The sequence below is a fragment of the Spinacia oleracea genome, chromosome 2, assembly GCF_020520425.1.
Source record: "Spinacia oleracea cultivar Varoflay chromosome 2, BTI_SOV_V1, whole genome shotgun sequence".
NCBI classification, from domain to species: Eukaryota; Viridiplantae; Streptophyta; class Magnoliopsida; order Caryophyllales; family Amaranthaceae; genus Spinacia; species Spinacia oleracea.
Window position 1 is genome coordinate 86987133 of NC_079488.1, and position 26492 is coordinate 87013624.

Below are 26492 nucleotides of genomic sequence, written 5' to 3' on the forward strand. Positions count from 1 at the left end.
CAAAGTTTTGTAAAAAAAATATTCAAATGAACTAAATTTGGATATTACTATGCAAAGTTAAAAAGTATAGTCGTTTATTTGTACGTAGAACGATCTAACAACGTTAACCAAACCCGAATGACTCAAGACTAATTTTCGAAAAGACACGAGCATAACCGAGTTAGTCAAATACAACATATTTTGAATTGAGTAAAATCTTGATAAATAAACTTATTACCTCCGTTCCTTAATGTTCTTTACGTTTTGAAATATGTGTCCAAAGTATGAAAACTTGTAGCGTGAATTCTCACTGTTATATACGGAGTACATCAAAATATTTCATGTAAGATCTTATTATATTGGTCTTGTTATGTATTTTTAAAATATCAAAATTTTATATTTTTTTCACATACGAAAATTGATATATAAGCGGTTAAATATTGCATTGGAGTTCGTGCAAATAGTAATCGTAAAGAACATTAAGGAACGGAGGTAGTATATGTTAGTCTACTACCATGTATTATTATTTTAATTAACATTCTTACTTACCAGTTACCATGTATTATATTATTAATAGTAGACTAACATTAGAAGTTCATTTATCAATATTTTTCATATTTCTTATCAGATAAAAAAGTTATAATAATACATAAATAAAATTATATCATAAAGGAAAAAATAATATTGATTTAGCTTTCCTCCAATAATATATTATGCAGTACACATCTATGGTAATTAAAATATATTTTTGTCTTAGTTTCCTAAAAAGTGTAATGTAATTTATTTATTTTAAAGTAAACAAATAAATAAAATATTTTGACGGGAAAAAATCGCACCAGTAAATGACACGTGTCATTCCTAGTGTCTCTTTTAGTATATAGTACTCCCTCCGTCTCTTTTGTTTTTTACATTTGGTATTTTGCACGAGTTTTAACGACTAATTAATGTGCATTGAGATTCCTCTATTTTTATTTATAATGTTTTCACTCTTATCAAAATTCTGATATTGGGAAAATGAGAAAAAAATTTAATGTCCCAATGGAAAAGTGTGAGAGATTAAATGACCCAATGAATTTAATTGGTTAAAATAATAATTGAACGCAAATTTAGATAAAATATTAAATCATTTATGTGATAATATAAAAGGAAATGTAAAGAACATTTTGAAACATCCAAACAGGAAAACGTAAAGAACAAAAAGAGACGGAGGGAGTAATAGATAGATGTCAAAAGTCAAACTGTATCAACTTAAAAAAGAAGGGAAGAAATAACAAATTCAAATAACAATGGCATAGAAGAGCAAATTACCCCCCTGATTTTTTGAGGGTGTCACAAATGTGCACCTTTAAACTGGGAATCTTAATGTTCCATTAAACTATGCAGTTACAGAACGCATAACTACCTGAAAGTCATGACTACAAGATGTCATTGTAGTCAACATCCTTAAAAAGATTTCAATCGAGATGTTTTCTTCCTAGCTTAGCAGCCTAGAAATAAGTACAGAAATGGGCATACTGTGTAAAATTACCTAATTACAAGTTGACAGCAATATCACTTGAGCATCCCGTTACATTTCCTTCTACAAATATTCAATCTTTCTTTCTACACTTAGCTTCAACAGATGGAGATTTGCGTGAAGATGGCGCATAGTTAAGCCGACAACAAACATGTAAAGGTACTGAAGACTGTTTCAGCATCAGAACTTCCCTGCACTACTGAATTACCTAATATCTTAAACTTTCCTGCACTACTGAAGGATATTTCAGCATCAGAACTTCTGTTGAACACCACCCTGGTACAGACAGCGATATCACTTAAGCATCCAGCTGCATTTCCTTGTACAAATGTTCAATCTTTCTTTCTACGCTTAGCATCAACAGATGGAGATTTGCATGGAGATTTGCGTGGAGATGGCGCATAGTTAAGCCGATAACAAACAAGTGAAGGTCCAAATATCTTAAACTTCCCAGAACTACTGAAGGCTGTTTCAGCATCAGAACGTCTCTTGAACACCACCCTGGCACATAGTTTTTTGGCCACTACTTCAGTCTCCGATTCCTTCAAGGAACCAAAGTGGCTGAAAACATTAATTAACTTGGTTTCTGTAGGCATAGAATCCATGTCAGTGAATTTCAGAGTTAAAGCTGTTGGTGAATCTTCCTGCTGCATTTTCTCATCCACTTGACCCCCTTCTGATGTACCATTTTCAGATCCACAATGCTGCTGAGAAGATGAAACTGTAGAGCCTATCTCCTGTGAACAGACAGATATTCCATCTACCTCGGAATGATCAGGCTCAACTACAGGCAACTTGACATCACTCAAGGAAGTTTGTTGCTCAAGGACTTTGATGGTTTTGTTGCTCAACTTGACATCTTCTCCAGCTTCGACGTCTGATAGTGTCGTAATTTCAGACTCGGGTGCCTTTGATTTAGACTTGGTAGCAGAAGAATACTCTTCTTTGCAAATTTCAGCAGGTCCTGACTCGTAAAGTCCTTCCTTATCACTGCTACTTGTACCTTCCTTTCCGGACTCCTCGTGCTTCTGCAAGAGCTCACTGTCAGGGACAATTGAATTTCTAAAATCGGAAATGAAAGTGACCATCTTACTCAACAAACTGAGTTCTTTGAGAGGTTCAATAGCAGCCAAGTGTAGCTCGGAAAGAATTACATCAAGAGAAGCATACTTAGAAGTGATTTTGCTGCATTGCTTGCTGTTACCTTTATCTTTCTTCCCATGAGATGCCAAATCAAGTTTAAGTAAAGGCGATGGCTGACTCAATTGACCAGCAACTCTTAGAATGCTTTCTCCGACTTTATAAGACGGTTTTGTGTCTTTAAATTGGATACTTGTTTCCAAGGGACTGCATTCTTTAGTTGTTTTGATCTCCTTTCGTCTCCTGGCAGAAGGTGAGATGGGTTTACTGCCAGATTTTCCTTTAGTTTCCTTGTCATCTTTCTTTTGTAAGCCCTTCTTACCTATCAAGTCAGAGAAGCACCTGGCTTTTTTAGTCGATTGTCCACCATCACTGGAAGTTTTCTTCCTTTTCTGAGGCCTGATATCATCTTCTTCAATGGTTATTGGTGGAAGATTGCCATCAGCAATCACTTCACACTTCTCTTTGTCAGCAGTGACCGGAGCATCAGCCTCATTATTCACATACCCTATCAGGGATCCAAATTCGGCTAGATGATAAATACCCTTCCATCTATAGAAGGCTGCCATTTGAGCTCGGGCTATCACGTGTTCAAGTCGGTCAACATCAGCATGTGGCCCTTGTGCCAAATCATTTACATAATCAAGAAACTTCACCGGCTGAAAAGATGATGCAGTAAAAAATCTGTCACCTCCTTCTCGAACTCTTGATTGTTCAAGGATTCCAGCATTCTCAACAACCTGAGTTTTTAATTGGTTGTAAACTTCGTCAACAATACAATGACAAGAGAGACCGAACTCTACCCGCCTAGAGGTTTCAACCAAAATACAATCCACAGCATGTCGAAAAGCATCCATACGAGTCTGTTTCACCATCTGGGAGAAATTCGGGGCAAAAGGCTTCAACTTTGTCTCGTCATTCCAAGCAAAAGTTTGATCCCCAAAGTAACCCACAAAATAACCCTTTGAATTGAAATATTTTCTAGACTTCTCCGAAGCATCCCCAGATTCAAATATCTGTGCCGGCCACCAAGGATGGCTCTTCACTTTGCCCCAAACCAAATCTGATGCACAAAACCCACCTTTCTTTTTCCCCTTTTTCTTATCATTTCTGATACACTTGTCTAAATCAACAACAAGACTCACTCCCTTATGATTGGAAAACCCTCCTCCATCATCATCAACCCCACAGTCCTCTTTCTCACTCGTGGCAGCCTGACTTTTAACCTCAACTGATCGGTTCTCCACAGTTTTCTTTGCCTCCACTTCTTTACCACTTCTATCCACATTAACAGGACTAAGAAAAAACTGTTGTGCAAACGAATTGATATTCGCCTTAATGGGATTATCCTGATTAATTACACCCTCAACAGCTACGAAATTCTTTCCTAAATCTTTTCCTTCCTTCTTAACACAAGCATCATTCACATAACCTATTTCACCCTTTAAACCGCTAGCCTCTCCTCTATCACTCAAATGCTCCGAAACCGCCTTCCAATTCCCGTCCCCGACATAAACATAATCAACCTTCATACCCTCAGACTCTCTCTTCCCCCTCAAACCCTCTTCTTGAACTAGGGTTTCATCCACAGGAACATCAGGCACACCATTCAATTCTGTACTGACGACATTTTCCGAACAAGGGTCGTCAGAAACAACGTTGAGTTGCATTTCTACAGCCTAATCAGTAAGATTAAGAAACAAAAAAAAAAAGCAACGTTTCAATCTTGAGATGGTAAATGAAGTATACCAAAAAAAAAAAAAAAGTAACTAATAACTAAAATAAGAAGGCTAAAATGTAAAAATGGTGTCTTCCATTAGAGATGAAGGTGGAGTGAAGAGAGATTACCTTGTGAAATGGATGATTGTATTTTCGCTTCTCAAGAACACCGAAAAGGATTTTGTCTCGGTTCCCTTCGAGATTTGGGAAAATGAGTAAGGGGTAATGAGGGAAACGGGGAAGGGAGAGGAAGACCCTTTTCTTCCCAAAATGGCAAGTCAAATTAGCTATAATGTCACCTAAAATTTTAAGTTAATTAACTTTTTAGCTAGTTTGGTTAGAAGTTGTTAGCTATTAGATAGCTGCCTAGTTTGACTAATCGTTAGCTGTTTGTATTAACTGGGTTAACTAGATATTTGAATTAGTTGTTTATGTAAAAATATTTGGTAAAATAGTTGTTAGCTGTTTAATATGGTAAATGACTATTAAGGATATTGTCACAATTTGTTATTTAATACTTTGTTTCTTATTAATATTAGACAAATGGTTTATTGTGATGATCATTTTCTTTTTATTTCTTGAATAAGCATTGAATAAATAAAACAAGTATATTTAAATATATATATATTTTTAAATTAAAATTTTAAATATATAAATTCTTGATTTGCAAATAGAGAAATATTACCAATAATATTACAAGCATGATTGCAATAGTTTATAAGCGTTTAAAAGTTATAATATAAAGTTTAATACAATACACAAGTCTAGTATAACAAATACATTGAACATTCGAACATCAAGTAAGACGAAAATGAAGATCAGATGAAAGAGGCTAATGTAAAACCAAAATTCTGAATTTAACTTGTAAAGACACTAAAATTCTATACTCAATTAGAATCAAAAAGTACAAAAAAAAATAAAAATTTACATGGATACAAAGTTGTGAAAGTTGTGAATAGAAAGAGAAAAATAAAGGCCAGACGAGGAAGGCTAATGTGTGAATAATGTTTTTAGTGGGAAATGTTAATGGTTGGTAAGAGTTGTAATTTTAGGCAATATTAAGACTAGGTACTAATTTGACGTTTATCCTCTCAAATCTCTAATTACAAAAACTTCCTATCCCTCATACCTCTCTTCCAATCCTCTCCTAACCAAATACTCTCAATTAGCTTTTTGTAAAAGTCAAACCTCTAATTTATTAAAAAAAAACTCTTCCGCAACCCCACCCACCACTCCTGCCCAAACACCCATATGGCCATATTGGTTTTCCGCCAAAAGTCCTACAAAATCCTCCAGTCTTTAGCATTTCCCGCCAGATTGCCGGAAATGAGAGGGGAGCTCGCTCTGTAGTCAGTCAGTTAAGCAGTTACGCTACTCAATACTGATACCTACGGAGGTTGGAGAGACAGAGTTGCATACTCGCATGGACGGCGGTGGCGGCGAAAGCATAGTAATGACAATGATGCAAAGGCCTTCCGCAGCAGAGCCATGTTGCGATCTCTTGCACATATGGCCTATATATTTCCCCCAAATTGAGCTCTCCTTTCAAGATTGGAGATACATACTCATCTCTAAGCTTGTGTGCTTCTTCGCTACTCCTCGCGGCAACCATCTTGTTTCTCAGGTAGGGTTTCGTCTATTCTCTATAATTTTCCATTTAATTCCATCCTATTTGTTTAATCATGCCGATGTTGCATTTTAATGGTTAGGTTACTCATCTTTACAATTATGCCCTAATTTATTGCTTAATCAATGATTTAGTGTTACTTTTTTCGACTTTTGCGGCCAATTATATATATTTCGGGATGCTATTGCTTGAAATTATGGAAATGTATTTATCAATTTGTTCATTTGAACACTTTACAGGTGAAATATGTTTTAGATATTGGTTCGGGTATTTTTTTTTTCAGACTTTCAATTGTATTAGATGTGAACAATGCCTCTTTATACTGTAAACTTTGAACTGTTTGAAGGTCCAGTAAAGTTCATTGTAAAGTTGTTCTGCTAAAGTATAATGAGATATTGAAATCTCAATGAGGCAAGGATTGGTTGAATAATAGGTATGATGGTGATATGTCGAAACATTTATGCCTTCGGTTTGCTGTGCAACCGAGCTCCACAAGCACACATTTAAATATCTCTTTCTTAGTACGGAGTAATATAAATTCAGTTTAGGCCCTTTTTGGTTGAAGGGATTTGACAGGAAAGAAAAGAAAGAAAATGGTATTTTTTTTAATCACAAATTCTTATTTACAATGGGTGTACAATAAATATTGTACACCGAAGTAAAAGTTAACTCAAAATGCTTAAAAGTTAAGCTTATATATGTAAAAGTTGTCTATTTTTAAGTGATTAATTTTTTCATTTTAGTAAAACTTATTTCTTCAAAATCACTTATAATGTATAAAATTAATCATTTAATCATTTCTATCAACTTTTTTTTACTAATATAAAAGTTAATCAAAACTAGGTTAAAGTTACGAGAAAAGGGGTAAAAGTTATCTTGGTGTACAATAAATTTATTGTGCACCTTGTGCGCGCAAGACCTTTTGTTTTTTAATTATGTTCCCATGTTTTGTTTAATAAATGGTACTCCCTCCGAACCTAAATGTTATTCCCGTTTGTCATTTTACGCGGATATTAAGGAAAAAGAAACATTATAGGATTAACTATTATTAATGTAGTTTTATGGGGAATTGTTGCTTTTTGATTCCATTTTCACAAGAAAACAAAATAGTTGAACCAATAGAATTTAAGGAATAAAAATGACAACTCATTAATCCATCCAAACTTAAACCAACCATTGAGACTACAAGGTTTTTTTATTGATAAACCAATAGAATTACAAAGTTAAAATTACAAGGAAGAGATTAAAAAGGAAATAAAAGAAATGGGAAGATTATTTTGGGACACTAAAAAAGGAAACGGGAATAACATTTAGATTCGGAGGGAGTATGAGATTTGATAGGAAAGGAAGGGAAGTGAGAGTAAAGCCCTTTTACAAAATTTTCACTTTCCATTCCTCCAAAATAAAAGTTGTCAATCAAATTTCGTTTTTCTCCCCTTCATTTCCTTTCATTAAACCAAACATTGGAAAATTAAATTAAATTAAATTCCTTTCGCTTCTCTTCATTTCTTTTCCTTTCCCTTCCTTCCTCTTCCTTTCGTTTACTAATATTTATCCCATTTTGCCCCTCTCGTATTTTCGTGGTGGTGAGAGAGGTGGACTGATTGTTTGTAACAAATACATGTTGATTGAGTTATAACAATTTCGTTTAAATGGGAACTTTTTAGATGATGTCCTTGCTGCAATTCAATCAGAGTTGAGAAGCATAAACTATTTTAGCAGCATGTAGAAAAGATATTTTGCGTTAAAGATGTAAGTTCAAGTTCTTGTCATTATCTCTTATCCAATCTAGATAGAGAACTTAAGCCGTGGGCCTAGTCTATTAGGATTAACTGCCTTATGAGAGCATATAATGATTAAACATCTGAAAACATATAACAGCTATGTGATGTGGAAATTGATAACTAACTTCTAATCATTCATCATTATGATTATCATTATCATTATCATTACCCCATTGCCTCAAAGAGGCTCCCGCAAGAAGCAGGGTAAGGGGGGGTCGGACGTACGCAACCTTACCCCTGCAATTGCAGAGAGGTTGTTTCCAATTGACCCAAAAGCGATAACGGAACGACAACAGGACGACTATCTTCTACTTCATGGAAATGAACCGAAGAGGTATTATGAGCCATTTTGATTTAGTCCATTACATCCCACATCCAAAAGAACAAAGGAATCTTTGGCTCCATCGGAACCATTTACATAAAACATCTTTCTTTCTCCATCTTTTCTGTGTTTTTTAAGTTAACATCTGTATCATCCATCGTCCTACACATTTTAGTCTACAGTCTTGACGTTGATATCTCGGATATCTAAAAGTCAAATCTTAAGCTTATAGGTTGTTTACAACCTCATTGCTAGGATTTGATAGCCTCTCTTCCCAATTTGATATTCTTGAATTCCATCTGAAATTCTGAACGTGCTACTCTGGTAGTTCTTGATAAGGGGTCTGGAGCAATTTGTTTTACTTATCAGTAGGGTGCATTGAACTTTTGATGAGATTTGGTGATGCGTACATTTCTTGTATGAATTGACAGTGGGCACTGGCTACGTCATACGAACTGTATGTTATGCTCATAGCAGTATCTCAGTCTGCTTCAGCCAGCTATTGGTTGAAAAGTGGAAGACTCAAATAGGAGCACATTTTTAATGGGCCTAATGGCATCCTTATTACTCAGTTTATCTCTCTTACTCTCTTAGTAATGCAAATTCAGATTATTCAGAGACTTACTGCTTGACCTTGTCGCCAATAGTTTGCTGATTTTGAATCTTTTAAATGTTGACTTGCTGGTTTTTTTTTTTAAAATCTTTTTTTTCTTAATTATCAAAAAGATTTGATGTAGAAATGCAATGGTTAGGTAAAGCATGAAGATGACACGTTTTCTTTACAACTCAACTTTCAAGAGTTCAGAAAGATATGTGATCTCGAGTGTTTCTATGTTAATTTGGAAGACTATCCCAAAGAAGCTCTTCTATGCATGGGTGCTGCCATTCATAAGGTATGGAATCTCAGAATGCAGTAAGTTCTTCAAGTAGCCTATTCTTGTTTCACTTTTGAAAACATTTCTGATGCTTTTCTAATATCTTTCTGTATTATTGGTACACTCTTCTACTAGTGCAGGTTACATCTTTCCAAGAGAAAAGCAAGTTAGAATCTCATGGGAAAATAAATATCCGGCTTCATAACTACCCTGAATCACTGATTGCTTTGAGGAACCTAAAAGCAGCTTATATTGGTAAAGTCAAATTTTTTGGTTGCTTAGTGTTTAATGAAATTTTAAATTATTCCTAAATTGGAAGTCTAGTATTCTAGTTCAAGACGAAAGAAATTGATTACTTGTATCTGGGTATGTGATGGTAGACAGGCTGGTATCTGTGCGTGGTACTGCTGTAAAGGTCAGCACCGTTAGACCACTGGTGATGCAGATGACCTTCAAATGCATACAGTGTGGAGCTGACATAATACGTTTTTTCCCTGATGGGAAATATTCTCCCCCGGCAACTTGTATTATGCGTTGCTGCAAAGGAAAAACGTTTGTGCCAATTAGGCCTACTGCACAGTCCATTGATTTTCAGAAAATAAGGCAAGCCTTCTCCTGTTTGCGAACTATGTTCCTCTATAACGTATGTGTGTAGATAATTAACATTCCTTTCATTGCAAACAAGTATTTCTTTATAACCATAGAGGTGTTTAAATTTAAATGATCAGTTAAAAATGAATATTCACGTGGGATTTCATTATACTGTTTAGGAGAAGTAATCTAACTGACTAACTCTATTTTGACCTGTGTGGTAGTGGTTGAATCATCTGTCATGTCAATTGCTTTTTCTAAACTTAAGGAAAGTATTGGATGTTAAGAAATTAAAGTAACTGTTTGCAAGTTGGCATTTTTTCTGGAGAACCTGGACTTCCTAGAACAAAAAGATTTGATATCATTTAAGAACACAGGGAAGATATTGTTTTCTGTACACAGTAGTAAGAGCTACAATCTGACATAGTATGTTCTCTAGATTGCAGGAGCTTCTGAAACCCGAAAATCACGAAGAAGGCCGGGTCCCTCGCACAGTAGAATGTGAACTTACTGAAGATCTTGTTGATGTTTGTATCCCTGGTGATGTGGTGACAGTTACTGGAATTATAAGGCAAATTAACAATTACATGGACCTTGGAGGAGGTACAGCAAAGTAATGCAGGAAACTTAGAGAAATAAGTGTTTAATATTGGCCTGTGTGTGCACTTTTATGGTTGTCCTTCTCACTGATCCTACCAGCTAATGAGATATTTCATAGATATTACATTCTTATATCATGTCTTCTCTAAAGTTCTTCTTTCTCAGCTCAACTTTCTTTAGTTAGGGTTTGGCTTGATTAAATCAATAACACCTAATGAATATCAACTTTTCAATCTTATTTCAACTCTTCACTTTTTCAGTTTCAATCTGAGATTCAGTTACAGTTCAGCTTGCATTATCGCCCTATTTGATCTTGTAGTTACATGCTCAGTAGCACTTGGCAAATGACTTTCTGTATTAGTTGAACAAATTTAACCGTTTCATGTTCCTTGCATATTACAAGTAGTACACAAATCAACCGTGGACACATAACTTTTCCAGGTAAATCAAAAAGCAAGCATCAAGGATTATACTATTTATATCTGGAAGCAGTCTCTGTAACAAATTCCAAATCACTGTCTATTCCAGAAGATTCTGAGTACACTACTGCTGATGCTAGAGCAACTGAGATGTCTGACTTATTTTCATTTTCGCCAAGGGATTTGGAATTCATTGTGAAGTTTAATGAGGAACATGGTCCAGACGTCTTCCGTCAAATGATTCAGTCTATCTGTCCATCTATATATGGTCACGAACTTGTTAAGGGTAAGCTTCCACTCCTATTTTCTGTGTTGAAGAACTGTAGTGCATCTTTCACATGTTCTTCAAATTTAATTATAGCACTGTAAAGTTGATATATGAAAGTTTTTGCTTATTGCAAAAAGAGATCTGTATTCTAACATTGTACTTTAGCATCTGCAACCGCATATAGTTTCAGAGTTTTTGTCTATCAACTGCCTATCTTTTATTGGATATATATAATAAACTGCTTTCTTAATGTAAAGACTACATATCCATTTTTATGCTCTCATGTTTACTAGCATTTTCTTTTCAAATGTAAGGGCCGCCTTCTGAAACATGAGCTCTCTTGCTGAGGCCTTATAAGTATGTTAAGGTTGCTGCATTGCTGGAAAGGGACCAACTGGAGACTTCTTAGGCAATTAAATATTTTGATGAGGGAAAGACGAGTCCCTTTACATGTTCCAATCTAGGGTAGGCTAGGGGCTGTACTTGGATGGCCTTGTATTTGGGGTGGGGGGGGGGGTGGGGGGGGAGCTGGAGGGATCTCCTATCCCAACCACATATTACTGCAATCATGAGGTGCTTCAAGGAAACCAAACCCCCCAAACCTTAAGATTTGAAACAAATGCGCTCCCATTCGCTTACCAAGTTTAAAAGAAACTGTTAAGTAAGGAGTGATCACAAAAATTATAGATACACAATATTCCCTCCATATGAAATTACATTGTTAGAAATATGGAATAAATGTACAAAATTACCTTCTGTAATAGTTGGATCATTTACATCCTTACCTCATTATTCAATCTTGGCAACTCTGGGTATTTTGGGGAGCAAACTAATTACTAGTTAAAACTACTTTTTCTACGGACAATATGTGGCTGTAATTTCTGGTAGGAGGGAGTAGCTTATAGAGATTCTACTGAATGCTATGGAAGTTTAAGGAGCTGCTTTGCAGTGTACATTTCATTATCAAAGTGCCTCTCATGATTCATGAATCATTAAGGTTTTGACAGTTTAAGAGGGAGCGGGGTGGGGGGAGGTTTGAGAGAATCAGACTGTGGCCAACACTTCAACCTCACCTTGCTATTGCAGAGAGGTTATATCAACAAGACCTTTGATTAGGAGGCAATCAAGTCACTGATCGTGCAATAACAAACGTAAATTAAAATACAACATAATGAGTTGTTTTTTATTTTTAATTTTATGATGAAAAGCAGAAAAAAATACTTTTAATAGACTTTCAGTTTCAACTTTAAAAGTTTGTTCTTGTCTTGGTCAGCCCTCAATTTTGTACCTTTTTAAGGACCACTAATGATTTCTTTGTCTTGAAATTACACTAAGCATTTGTTTCAAATGTGCTTTTTAGTGGGAATGAATTAGAGAAATCAATCTTATTACACATAAACAAAGAATTATATATGCCTTGGATTTATAAATATTTATTTATTTCGAGAACTATCACTGGCTTCAATGCTTCATTGTATTTATGGCTGAAGCGTGACTTATGAGAGAAAATTTTAGGATTTAGGGACTGTTAACTTCTTTTCCATTTATTTTTTCAAAAGGTAAGTAAATCATGTACATTGTTGTTGGTGAAACAACGACACTCAATAACGGGAAGAAAACGAAAAGATATAATAATAAAAACAACGCACAATGTTTTACAAGAAAAACCCCCCATTACCAACAAGACAAAACCAAGGTCCAGATCTGCATGGATGGAAGTCATGGAACTTCAACATAAATATTAAGGGAGTACAATGGAAACCATCAAAATACATCTTTACAACAAAGTTTTTTTAGGATAGACTACACATGTTTCTGGCGTTAACAATGCTACTTCGCTAATCAAAAAAACCGTCACAACTTATATTTTGTTCACCTCACTTACACTTGCTCCCTCACACTTATCTGTTTTGTACACTCTACACAAATGCACACTTCGCTTCACATCTTGATGAACTTGCCCATAATACACCTATCATCCACATATATATTCCCTCCGTTTATAAACCATCTTCATGTTAGGTTTGGACATGCAAATTAAGGAATTTAGTAGGGTGGGTGGAATTTTTTGGTAGATAATGTGAAATAAAAATAAATGAATTGGTCAAAAAGTAGTTTGGGGTAAGAGGACTCATAAGACATATAATATGGAGTGAGATTGTGAGAGAAAGAATGTTAGTGGAGGGGACCACACATAGAAAAAAACCGTGGATGTGGTCGTGTTCGCGGTAACGGTCACATTGTCGCGGAAACTGCTTGTAACGGATGAATAGAACGGATCGCGACAAATTCACATTAGCATGTCTAAGCCTTATTTTACATTTTAAGTTTAAAAAGTATTATATCAACCCAGTATAACCAAATCTATGGTAATATGAGTGTGTATTATATTTTATGAACAAATAACCACTCGAAATATCATGTTTCATAAAGTACATAACTAATTACTCCCTCTGTTCCTAAATAAGTGTCCTATTTATATTTATGGCGTTCCCTAATAAGTGTTCACTTTCCATTTTTGGATATATATTTTTCCCACTTTTCCATAAATCATGATTGTTTTTTCTTACATATTCAACACTTTTCCCATTTCCATCCCCACATCCACTTTTATTTGTACTTTATCAATAAACAATTATCTACTTATCCTTTCGCCAAAAAAATACTCCCAATCATTTGTCTTACACACTTCTCAATTTTCTTAATCCCGGCGCATTATTCCAAATAGGACACTTATTTAGAAACTGATGGAGTACTAAAATATTTTTGGCCAATTTGTGTAAAAGAACGGTGTAGCGGCCTAACGGGCAAAAATCGTCGTACGCGCCGAGTCACCATAACGTAACGGACGACCGCGGGGAGAAAAACATGTTTTTTGTGCATCATTACGTAACGGGGTTCCACGGAATTAAAAATCCAACACACGTTACAAAACGGCCGATGTAACGGAACGACCGAGTTTTAATTCCATGGGACCACATCACATGGGTTGAGTGGGTGAAAATTCTATTTAAAGTAATACTACTCCGTTTCAAAATGATCTTTATAGTTACTATTTGCACAAATATTAAGATAAAAGAGGAAGTGTGTAAAAAGGTGGGTAAATATAATGAAATATGGATAAAGTAAGATATATTTGTAAAAAGGTGGGTGGGTGTAAGACAAAAAATGAATAAAGTAAGAGAAATCGAGTGGAAATTTGTAAATGTTGTGGGGTAAGAAGGGTAGAATAATAAAGTTTCATGTCAAAAAAGAGTATAAAGCACAATGTAAAGAACATTATACAACGGAGGTAATAAGATTTTTTTTTGTAGACATCTCAAAAAGGAATACAAGAAGATTATTTAAGTGGATGAGGGAAATATACAAAAAGTTGTCTCCTTACTAAGTACCTTTTGGACACGGTATTTTTATCGCCAAAGCATCTAGGTCCACCACTTGTTTGACTTTTCATGAAGCCAAATTCCACCGTCAGTTGCTTCTATTAGCTTCATCATATTTTTTATTTGGATCTTGTCGAGAACGATGTGCTTGCCAATGCATTAATTCTTGCTCCCAAACATTTGAAGAAGCAAAATCAACTTTTAGGAGCTTCATCAAAGCTCCAATAACCTCTCGCACTTTTTAATTTATTTATCACTAAACTTATAATTATTATGTGCTTGAGTTTTAGGGAGTATATCCATACAATTATATGATGTAGTGCCATATTCTTGAGATTCCTTCAAAGTAGTGGGTTGTTAAATAGTCAAATAAGTTAGTGGGGAGTTATCCCACGATGATGGGAATTAGTTGCAACATATTAGGACGTTTAATTGTTGCTTAGGTTATTGAAATAGATTTGTTTTCTTTTCATATGTGAGTTGAATAGAGCAATTAATTTCTGATTTTTGCTATTCTTTCTCCCCTCTCTTCTCTTATATTTTTATTTCAACACATATTTCCCCTAAGGGAGATGTTGCATGTTAGAGTCATATTAAGAAAATGCCTTTTGTAAAATAGATGACATGATATTGTATGATGCTCCATAAGAATCATACACCCTATCTCCAGAACAACGTTTCGTATTTGGCTTTAAGGTCAATCTTTGTTAGCTTTAACCATTAGTTTGTTATATATCTAATAGTTTTCATTGTGAATGTTTTCTTGCTAGCTCTACCTCAGGTAGGTAACTTGGCAAGATAAAATTTATGTATTACTCACAATAAGTAGTGAGAAAAAACAATGGCCTAAGTTGGAAAACTGTGATCTCAAAGTCGAGTGAAGAGTCTGTTAACCCTTAATAGTATGAAGGTGGCATATGCCAAACTAACCCTCCCCCACCCCACCCACCCCACCCCTATCTTTGAAATTGGTGGTTATTTGTGTCCATCTAAAATACCTAAAACGCCCTTACTTTTTATGTACTCTTTTAAAATGGTTTTTGTACATGTGTTTTGAAATTTAAAGCACGCATCGCGTGCATATAGATCTATTATAATTGCATCAATTAAGACCAAAATCGTACTTTATTGTGATGTCGCATTAAGAGTCGTGATTGATGTGTTTTGATTTCGTATTTGTCAAATCGGTTGTAAATCTGTATTGGCCTATTATGTGCTTGTTTTATCTTGTATCTGCCATATTGACTCTTTAGTAGCATTTTCTCCAGTTTACCCCTACACATGACATTAACATTAGAAAAAGCCCCTGGGTATTGACTCCAAAGTCACTTTCTGTGCATGATGTATCATCCCTCAACGGAAAGATAGTCCTGCATAAAGTACTTGCATCAATCTTTAATTGCTCTGAAGGTTTTAAGTTACAATCCTTGGCTGTTCTATGTACAGCGGGAATAACTTTGGCTCTCTTTGGTGGGGTGCGCAAACATTCCATGGATCAGAATAAGGTACCTGTCAGAGGAGATATTCATGTGATTATAGTTGGTATGCACAGTCTCTTATCCATATTTCTGAAATGATAGTTGAGTATAATCTCTTAATGCATTTTTTATTTTAACCTTGAATTTGAAACTTTAGATTACTATGTAGGAGTTAAACTAAATTTTGTATACTCAGGTGATCCTGGATTGGGAAAGAGCCAATTACTTCAAGCTGCAGCTGCTGTTTCTCCACGTGGTATTTATGTGTGTGGAAATGCTACCACTAATGCTGGCCTTACTGTAGCTGTTGTAAAGGACCGCATGACAAGTGACTATGCTTTTGAGGCTGGTACTAACTCTTTAGCCTTTTTCTTATGAGTGGTATATATCCTTTATTCCATTGGTATCTCATCCCTTTACGTGCAATGGAATGCTGGACTTGACGAATTTATGTTTTTTGGTGGGAGACACTGGAAACTCATAGTTCTCATTATAGAACCCTAAGAAATACCAAAATAAGGTGTGCGATGAAATTGTCGTAACATTCTTCTTCATCCGTTAGAAGTCAACATGCTGTGTCTTACCCTAGAAGGGTTAAAGGAGAACTTCAGCTTGAGATGCATTTTGAATGTCAGTTTTCTTGATGCCAATTAACATTGGATGGACGGATACTTGTATAAGTCCAATACTAATGTTTGTGAATTGTGGTGATCTGCAAATTACAGAAGGTTGTGAAAGAACAAATCTGAATGGGTGTAAACAGTGATTTTCATGGTGATGAAAACTTACTGTTGAACTCAGTTTTCTCTGATCCAACAATTGTTTATTAAACGACAATGGAAGCTTTTGGGAGGTCAAGCGACAGACTTCCTAATGCCTAGTTTTTCATATAGTTAAGCAGCCAATACTAGTGGGAGGCTGTTTTCAAAAGAACCAGTCCCTAGAAAAAACGTTCTTGAAATTAGTGGAGGATATTCTACAATAGTAAAATCGATAGTAAACATGTAGCGTTGGAGGGTTAGCTGTAGATAAGTGGGTGTGGGAAAGGGGAAAAGGGGAGGCACACCTCCTATCTGGACCATGACCTCTATAAGGATGTATCAGGATGCCCACTTCTCTCCTATTCTTCTTAGTTTTGCACCTTCCCTTGCCGCCCCTTTATTTGATTTTTTTAACATATCCATATATGGGTCCCTTCTGTGTTCTGTCTAGGTGTTTAAGATATCTAGCCCTCAATTTCTTCTTATTTTCAATACAGCAACACTTCTTATTGCAGATCACCATGTTGTTAGCTTTCTCCTATTATTGTAGCATATTCTGTACGACATCCTCATCTTGTCAGACTGTCATTAATAATGCTCTGATTTGATCTTGATTATTTGACTTGCAAAATTTCCTGTCTTAAGAAACAGAATAAAGAAAAAACAATTCAAAATAATTGACCAATACTCTCCCTCTAGAGAATAAATTCCCTGATAGCTGCTTGAAAGGAGTTTTGCTCAAGTTCGACTTGTTTATTTCACAAAGTCTAAATGTGCTCCATTCTAGCCACCAAAATTGACACAATCTACAATGTAATCATTTGCCGACCTGTTACCTTTTGAATGATTGTCGGCAAGTTTCTCAATCAGTCATCATTCAGTTAGTATATGGGATTGGATACTTCTCCTCTCCAACCCAAGACCAGCTTCGCTGCCTGCCCGTCCTTAAGCAGGACTTTTAGAGACTTCCCCGCAAAAATGTGTATAAAAAATTACTGCAAGTTTTACATACAATTCCGTATACAGGGGATGAATAATTTTACTGTACCTACTTGACTCTCATTATATGTTTTAAATTGTTTCATTTGCATTGTGTATATGAAGTATGCTTGTGCTGAAACTGAAAGTGACTGTCTAATTGTTGTAGGCGCTGTTGTCCTGGCAGACCGCGGCCTGTGTTGCATTGATGAATTTGACAAGATGTCTGCAGAACATCAGGTTCCCTGAGTGTTAGCTCTACAGTTGAATCTTTGGTCCCCCAGTCACTTTTTTCCCATTTCAGATTGTATGGTGATCCATGTTAGCTTTATGTGACTGTTCTATGGTCTGTGTACTAGGCTCTCTTAGAAGCAATGGAGCAACAGTGTGTCTCTGTTGCGAAAGCGGGACTTGTGGCGAGTCTGTCAGCACGCACTTCTATTTTAGCTGCAGCAAACCCTGTTGGTGGCCATTACAAGTATATCTTTAATTATGTTTGTTCATTAGTCATTACTTACTTTGAAGCATATGGATGATGCAACCTAATCACGAGCCTTTCAAGTCATATGGCCTCTTTGAAATTTAGGATTGTAAACGATTGGGAAATCAAAATATATTATGGGAAGGCATGAATATGTTTCTGCAGCTGTGATAATGACTACTACATATTTTATTTTCCGCATCTTATTTTTGCATTAGCCTAAATGCCTAAGTCAATTTCAATATAAAGAAAATATCTGGGTTACTGAGTCTCTTGGTACTTGTACAACAAAATAGAAGTAGAGTTTATGCAAGCTACATGTTTAGATATAATTTATAAGTCATCGCAAAATGTTTGTTTTTCTAACACCTATCTGAAATGTGGTTTTCCCAGCCGCGCTAAAACAGTGAACGAAAACTTGAAGATGAGTTCCCCCCTGCTTTCACGGTTTGATTTGGTTTTCATATTGCTGGATAGACCCGATGAACATATGGATAAACGGCTTTCTGAGCACATTATGGCTGTGAGTAACTTTACACCTGAGCAGTCCTTTTTTACTTATGCACTATTAATGTTATATTTATCAGACTTGTGGTTTATGTAAAGCGTAAACAGCCTGATGGTCAAGGTGTTTTCATCCTTGGCTCTCCTGACATTCTTGATTCTCTTTTGGAAGGTCATTTATCTGAAGATAGAGTCACTTTGACTTAGGGAGCAGGGGCGGATGCAGGAATTTACAAATGGGGGTCCAAAAAAATTTATAATTTGCTTTATAATTCTCGTATATGCTCATTTAGGCACTTAAAGTTGAAAGTTTGTAGTTAAAATATTATAAGCGCTATAATAAAATATGTGGATGATTTAGGAAGTTTAATTTTGGGGTTTCATAATAATATAAATCAACACCTAATCCAAATTACAGGGTTAACTTGACGCGATTTCAAATAAAATGGGAAAAAAAGAGTGTATACGACAAATTTTCATACTTTGAAGTATATTTTTTTTATTACAATTGTCGTTGAAAATTGCACAAAACGACACCAACAAAAAAATAGGAATATCATTTTCAAGGTATGGGGGAATTACACTATTATATAATTAGGCCTCTTACAAGTTCAAAAAACATGCAACTATAAGTATATAAAAATAGAGTATAAAATAAATTACTTATATATACTATGCCAATTACAAAATTATTTTGAAGAAAAAAGTAACACTACTAATATTTTGTATTTTTGTAAAAGAAAAATCATGAATCATATAAAAAAATGAATAAAGAAAAAACGACCAACAAAATGGTGAAAAAAAAGATGAAAAATTTAGAAGATTAATAGAAGGACAAGTAAAGGCAAAAAGCGAAAAAAAAAATATGTTCACTCTTACTAGGATTCGAACCCAGGTGATCCAAGAAGCATAAAAATCAAGGAACCACTAAGCTACAAGTACATTTCACTGGTCTACATTACAAGTTAATTAATAATGTACTGCATTAAATATTCAAGTGCAATTAATTACCTCAATATTAATTTAACAGATTTTTTTTCCAAATAATGGGGGTCCCTTTGGACCCCTCCAGGGACATATAGGGAGGCTGAAAATGTCAACTAATACAATGTTTTTCATGCTAAATCCTAAGCCCCATAACCTTTATCATAATATCCGAAGAGATGTACTTGCAGGTTACCGATTTAGAAACCTTGCTTCCTACACAAACACACCAATGTCTTCAAAGCATTTCCCTTCAGTAACACCATTTGCCTGATTAATATGCTAAGGTTTTCTGAGTGATTCATGTTGATGTCGGACGTCATTTTCTTGGTGTCATGACTCTTGAGTGTCTCCAAAAACCACACAATACTAGTTAAAAGATAATATTTTCTGTCACAGGTAATAATTTCAAATTATTGAGTCACAGGCAGTAAGGGTAACTCAAATTTGCATTTGTGTGTCAATCATCACGCCAAAACATTCAAATCCTTGCTTTTTCTAAATGATCTTGCTATCTTAATTCAGGCTTAATATACTTAGACATCAGTTGCATTCTCCTTCAAGAAAAGAACATCAGTTGCATTCATCAATACATAAAAGAGAATTGGTATATGTTATGTGACCTCCTGCTACCTGAAAAGGCTAGATCCGTAGTCTATTTATTCAATATTTTTTTGACTGCGTTGAGTTCAATAGCTTTTTATAGGCTAGAAGGGCCATGTTGTAACTGAGAGTTACTGTTGCTTATTTTATGCCCCAAAACTGAATTTTATCCTTAAAACTATATTCATCAAAAGATTATCAATAGATTTGCAAGCACTTGAAAATTTTGTTATCATGTACGGAGTAATGCTCTTGTATGTACCCCCTTTGCCCATACCAGATAGGTTTGTTAGTTTTTCCCATTTTAACCCATACTGTTTGCATGCTTTTAACATTCATACCATCAAGTAATTTCTCTTACAACTCTTCTACTGTGGGATTAAAACTTTTAATCTAAAGTGATAGTAGGTTGGTCTAGATTAAACAATCAATTATGTTTAAGTATTAGTTAACATAACTATAAAATTAACAAAGGTAAAATCGTCAATTTAATTTCGTTTCCTAAGGGACGAGGGTTTTCCTGCCTCATTTAGACTCTGTTCTTGCTATGCATCTTTGATCAAATGCTGCAAGCAATAAGGAGGAAGGAATTAATCAACTTAACTGATACCAAAGGATATAACCTTTTTCTGTATATTTATGTTCCTGAGATAGTGATGTGAATTTAAAGAGTGTTATCTGATTTTTATGGAATAGAGTTTGAAGGTGATAGGGATTTCGTGAAAAGTAACCAGGTAGGCTCTTGAATTTAGGTTCAAAGAGGATCTCTTAAGGTCTAAGGCTTAAGATTCAGGGGCAGTTTTGAGGGTGTGCGAGGTGAGCGACGGAACAAGACCCCCAAATGTTAAAAATCTAATATATATATATATATATATATATACATATATATATATATATAGGGTGAAGTTCCTGTGAGAACCACCTTAAGGTGAGAACTTTGTTTACCGTGAGAACCTTTATGCGTATTTTTTGAACTATATATGCATATGTTTTGAACTGTATGTGCATTTTTTTTTTGAACTATATGTGTATATTTTTAAGCTAAATTTACATTTTTTTAATGTGAATATAATTTTGATCCCTGAAACACCCCATTATATTTGAGTAAAATAATATGCACATATAGTTCAAAAAATATGCGTATTCGGTTAAAAAATAATGCACATATCGCGAGTGTTTTTTTGTTCTCTTTTTAAGTATCTGATTGTATTCAAAATAATTGGATAGCTAGCTTGTTAATAAAACTCATTCATAAGATAGTCCTAGCTGCGGGAGGAGAGTGATAGCGAGCATCACGCCATGAAAAACTGAGTTCTTCGAGGACTTTGGAGATGGTGGAGAGAGGAGATAGAAATCGGGTTGATTAAACGGCGGATGAGTTTTGATGGTGTTTGTGTTCGATTGACTTACTAGTGTGGCATAATACCAAAATTTGGAAGTTATATTTATAACAAAATTTGGGGTAATCTGAAACACTGTGTTCATGGAGATTTAAGTTTTCAATGTTCTGGACATGGGATATTGGGATGTATGCCTATATGCTTTTCGTTCCAATGTAGCCACCTGCAATTTCAATTTGATTTTGAGTTACTATTCCCGCGGAGTTCCAGTTTGTTCAATTCGTTGCAGTCATTTGGTCAAGGGATTAGGGTTGTCACGGACCACGGTTGGGTAGTATATATTGTTAATCTTGTGATTGTTTATTGTCAGGGAGATCAAAAAAATAATTAACGATTTGAGATCAAAATAATGAATGGTGAGGATGATAGTTCTCACCATAAGAGAGGTTCTCACCTTAAGATGGTTCTCATGTGAACCTAAATATATATATATATATATATATATATATATATATATATATATATATATATATATATATATATATATATAAAGGAGGCATATTTGCTGAAATATTAGAGCGCCACCTAGGATTACTAATGGTTTCGGCCAATGAAAAATAAGATTTCTAATTTATTTTTGAATTAAAAAAATCGAGTGCCACGTAGATAATTAAATAGGTGCCACGTAGATATTTTAATTAAGTAATTACTAATACATACAACTCCATCTAAAATCAAACACTCTAATAAAAAACTAAATCTAAAATAAAATTCATCCAAAATCAAACACTAATCTAAAATAAAATAAAATAAATTTCAATCCAAAATCAAACATTAATCTAACATTAGAGCGCCACGTAGGAAATACAATGGTTTCAGTCAATGAAAAATAAGATTTCAAAATTAATTTTGAATTAAAAAAATTCGAGTGTGCCACGTAGATATTTTTATTAATTAATTATTAATATTACGCATATACAATTTCATCCAAAATCAAACATTCTCATAATTAAAAAATAAATATAAAATGAAAAACAATCCAAAATAAAAAATTATTCTAATCTAATAAATAAAATTGGTATATATAAGAGTTTGATTTTAACTTAAGAATTTAATAGAATTCGTGCATCGCACGGGCTAAAATCTAGTATAATATAATTAGTTTCCTTAATGTAAACAAAAACAAAAGTTGGAGTAGTGGTTAAGGCCTTACCATAATACCCAAGGTCCTAAGTTCAATTCCTGGGCGTCATTGAGAAAACCTGCACAGGGCCCCATAGTCATGACGTCATTGTAACCCCCGCACTGTTAAGATTCAACACAAATTCTAGGGTTAATGGTTTTGAATTAAACAATTCATGTGCTCGAAAGCAAACTCGCCTAAAGCGAATCTGACACAACTATTCTGAATTTTATTGATGAATGTACAAACTCACCAAAAGTAGGAATCCTAAAGAGATTAGGAAACCCTAAAACCACACGCCTAACATAAATCAGATTTGACCCCTTACAAGGGAATCCAATTTAAACTAGGAAACTAAATTCTATTCAAACTAGGGAAGCTTAAAACTTCAAATGTATAATGCAGAAAATTAACATAAGCACCTAAAATGAGAAAAACTCCCAAGTGAGACCAAAATCTTATGAGCCAGATCTAATAGTTTAGATAAAATCTAGGAGAAAGTCCATGCTTGAGTACGCATCAGATTGCAGGTGCATTAACGAAGAAGGTAGGTACTTTTATGTACTGTATGGCTGTATGTACAATTTTCATGCTACATTGAAGTGATATGCTGGTTCATATATGGTATAGAATAATCACTTAATTACTAATGACGAAGCTATTCGCCAGAAATTAGTCTGAATCCCCCTTTCTAAAAAAGGATATTTCCATCAGTTTTGTCTTTAAATAGTGTATAACAGCTTTTCAAATACAAGAGCGTAATAAAATGCAGTTGTCTCTTGCAGCTTCATTCTGGGTATGGAGATAGTTCCTCCACAGTCAAGAAACTTTGTAGAGGTGATGCTCCCATTATTAGTTAATAGTTTAATACTTGATTGTTCTGGACTCAAAATTTGTTACTAACAACTGTTCCTCCACTGCAGCACCACAGAATATTGGACGAACTGATGTTAGTGCAACAAGTGAGTCCTTGGTATCAAGGCTGAGACTCGATGCTAGGAAGGATAGTGAATTTGTCCCACTACCTGCTCCTCTTATACGAAAATATATTGCTTATGCAAGAGCTTTTGTCTTTCCAAAGTGAGTCAATTGGCCCGACTGGTTACTTCTACTCATGAGCTTTTGTTAAATTTCAGAGAAATAAGAAATGGGCCTGGGTAACCCAATAAGGAGGAGGAGAATTCGCTCCACTTATAAGTCCAATGGGAGTTCCACGCTAAAACCAATTCAAAGAGTAACTCCACAAGCTTATAAGTTGGTATAGCTCTCCTCTTTCTCCAATAGGACAACTCACATGTGGACAACACAGGGTTTCAACTCTCCCCCTCACATATGAGTGTCCTTAGAATTTAGAGTACACCAGAAGGTATTATAGCCCTCATTGGGAATGAACATCCAATAGAGGTCCCTTAACCAGTGGCTTAGAAATGCCCAGTTATGAAAGGCCCAACAAACTGGGTTTGATACCATGTTAAATTCCAGAGAAATATGGGCCCGAGCAACCCAATAAGGAGGAGAAGAGTTCAGTCCACTTATATGCCCAATGGAGGTTCCACACTATTACACTAAAACCAATTGGCATAGTGGGAGCAACTCCATAAGCTTATAAGTTGGTATTTCTCTCCTCTTTCTCCAATGGGACAACTCACATGTGGACAACATAAGGTTTCAACAGCTTTATTTCTAATTCTGTGCGTGAACCTGTTTTGATCAGGATGTCCAGGTCCGCAGCAGATATCCTGCAGAATTTCTATTTGCGGTTGAGAGATCGTAACACTTCAGCTGATGGTACCCCCATAACTGCAAGGCAGCTAGAAAGTCTAGTAAGGCTGGCAGAGGCTCGTGCTAGGGTAGACTTAAGGGATGAAATAACTGATCAAGATGCTTTGGTAAGTAGAGATCGGGAAGACAAAATTTATGATAAAATATGGCTTATTTTCCCTTAAACTATCAAGAAAAAACATTGAAGTAGCGAAACACTACTGGGTAAATTTGGAGACAATTTGATAGTTAACGTATACTTCCTCCTTTTCTTTTTACTTGCAACACTTTGTTTGTTGCGCTATTCACATCTTCTACTTTGTTTATTTTTGATGATATATGCTTAAGGAAACACATATTCACGTGGGATCTTGTTAGATTCGTCTTAATGTATATTTGCCGAATATCAACTTTTTATAATTTGTACTTATTGATAATTATAGATATTAATTGTTAAAATTATGCATTGGCAAGCATGAAAGTGAAAGTGTTGCAAGTAAAAAGAAACTGAGTATAAAACCATGTAAATAGATCTTAGGTCTTAATTTAATAAAATGCTTTCCAGGAATTCTCTCTCTGTGTTCTTGCTTGGATCTGGACTCCTTGTATTAGTTTTCTGTAGTATAAATGTAAAAGTATTTAAGGTATGGAATGCTAAAATGAATCATATTAGAGGCACCTCTTGAATTTGCAGATTTTGTTGCTGACAGATTGTGTTATTTTTATTTTGTAAGATTTACTTCAGTCTTCAGTGACCTTAATTATTTTAAGATTAAAAGCCCGACTATAGTTAGCAATTCATGACTTGACTTGTATTCCAACTCTGGTCAACGACACTGTCAAATGTGTGTGCGTGTGTGCATCTACGACCTTGTATTCTCTGTTTTCCCAAAATATTTTACACTTTTCTGAAAAGAAAGATGCTTAACCCTTATCAAAATAATTAATTGCAGGATGCTGTTGAAATCATGAAAGAATCCCTGTATGATAAGTATGTTGATGAGCATGGAGTTATTGATTTTGCGCGTAGTGGAGGCATGAGTCAACAGAAGGAGGCAAAGCGATTGTTAAGTGCTCTCAATAAGCAATCAGAGTTGAACCAGAAAGATTGTTTTTCAATATCTGTATGCATATTTGTTTCTAGTTCTTCCTTCCTTTGCTTGTTTTGTGGCGAACTGATCCAGGTGCTATGCGTATTTTTATATGTTTTCAGGAAATATATGGTTTGGCAGATAAGATTGGTCTCAGAGTTCCAGATATCGATGTATTTGTTGATAATTTGAATAGTGTTGGTTTTCTAATTAAAAAGGGACCCAGAACATATCAGGTACATATACATTACTTGAATGGTGCCTGCATATATATGCTTGTGATTCTCAAATTAATTCATTCTTTTCAAGATCATCATTACTAAGCCTATAGGCAAGAATTATTCAATATTCCACAAATGAGTGAATCACAATGTTCCCCCAGTTGTGTGTTGAATATATTTTGATGATACACAATCTTTGATCTGTTGCTTACCACTGCCTTAATATGGTGACTATCTTGCAATCACTGGAATGTTAGTGGTTTGAGTTAGTTGATCATCTTCTCTACCTTATGTCTGACATGTTACTGGTTGCCATTGACCTAGTCTTGATTGATTAAGACACTATCTGGTCGGTAACCTCTTGTGATTAACAACATTCTGATAAATTCTATTGTTACAGTTGCCATCATCATCTTACACAAGGAGTCAGACGTCAAGGTCCAGGGTCTAGACATGGACAGAAGGATATCATTGCAGATTGTCTTCAAGATGGTAGTTTTGGTGATGTCATTTTAGAGTCGCATGTCATAGAAAAGTGATAGCCTTGTATAAATAGAAGGCTCACTGGTATCAACAAATTTATACATGTACAAATTTTGTTTGAATCAAACTACAGCTACTTGTATTTTGTGAATAAACTAGTATTTGGTCCCGGCATTGCAAGGCTTCGGGAACTAACCTTGAGTCCTTGTGAATTGTGATCAATGATGGTTAGCATGAGCCTCATTCTCTATTCAATGGCGATGAACGACAAGGTATATAAACATATTATACATCAAATTTACCAGCCACTAAATTGCACACTATGGTCAGAAGATGCAGCAAGCCAATTGTCAGAAGAAAATTTTGGTACAAAGGAAACATTTTAATAATCTAGTCCGAGA

At 35.0% G+C, this 26492-nt stretch overlaps 2 protein-coding genes across 3 annotated transcripts; one reads left to right on the forward strand and one right to left on the reverse strand.

The window, feature by feature from the left end:
* Positions 1 to 1247: 1247 nt before the first annotated feature.
* LOC110803906 (PWWP domain-containing protein 5) lies at positions 1248 to 4759 on the reverse strand. Its single transcript, XM_022009442.2, has 2 exons — positions 4484 to 4759; positions 1248 to 4314 (listed from the first exon to the last, which is right to left on the reverse strand). The coding sequence occupies exon 2, from the start codon at positions 4303 to 4305 to the stop codon at positions 1828 to 1830; it is 2478 nt and encodes an 825-aa protein (XP_021865134.1). The 5' UTR covers positions 4306 to 4314; positions 4484 to 4759; the 3' UTR covers positions 1248 to 1827.
* Positions 4760 to 5467: 708 nt separating this feature from the next.
* Positions 5468 to 26346, forward strand: LOC110803912 (probable DNA helicase MCM8). Of its 2 annotated transcripts, none has more exons than XM_022009451.2 (17): positions 5468 to 5978; positions 8840 to 8980; positions 9103 to 9217; positions 9343 to 9565; positions 9993 to 10156; positions 10595 to 10858; positions 15670 to 15765; positions 15898 to 16050; positions 17610 to 17680; positions 17800 to 17918; positions 18315 to 18444; positions 23321 to 23372; positions 23459 to 23615; positions 24250 to 24424; positions 25250 to 25362; positions 25510 to 25623; positions 26009 to 26346. In XM_022009451.2, exons 1-16 carry the CDS (start codon positions 5778 to 5780, stop codon positions 25577 to 25579), a joined length of 2244 nt encoding a protein of 747 aa, XP_021865143.1. In that variant the 5' UTR covers positions 5468 to 5777; the 3' UTR covers positions 25580 to 25623; positions 26009 to 26346. The 2 variants fall into 2 exon arrangements, with proteins under 2 accessions (XP_021865143.1, XP_021865142.1); XM_022009450.2 differs by having other exon boundaries at positions 5471 to 5978; positions 25250 to 25420.
* Positions 26347 to 26492: the final 146 nt, after the last annotated feature.

What these genes read in the sequence shown, in the direction of transcription:
- LOC110803906 (XM_022009442.2), bottom strand. Translation starts at nt 4,305, where the DNA reads ATGCAACTCAACGTTGTTTCTGACGACCCTTGTTCGGAAAATGTCGTC.
- LOC110803912 (XM_022009450.2), top strand. Translation starts at nt 5,778, where the DNA reads ATGGACGGCGGTGGCGGCGAAAGCATAGTAATGACAATGATGCAAAGG. An exon ending in TGACTATGCTTTTGAGGCTG is followed by an intron (nt 16,051 to 17,609) that starts GTACTAACTCTT and finishes TAATTGTTGTAG; the next exon opens with GCGCTGTTGTCCTGGCAGAC. An exon ending in AGAGCTTTTGTCTTTCCAAA is followed by an intron (nt 23,616 to 24,249) that starts GTGAGTCAATTG and finishes TGTTTTGATCAG; the next exon opens with GATGTCCAGGTCCGCAGCAG.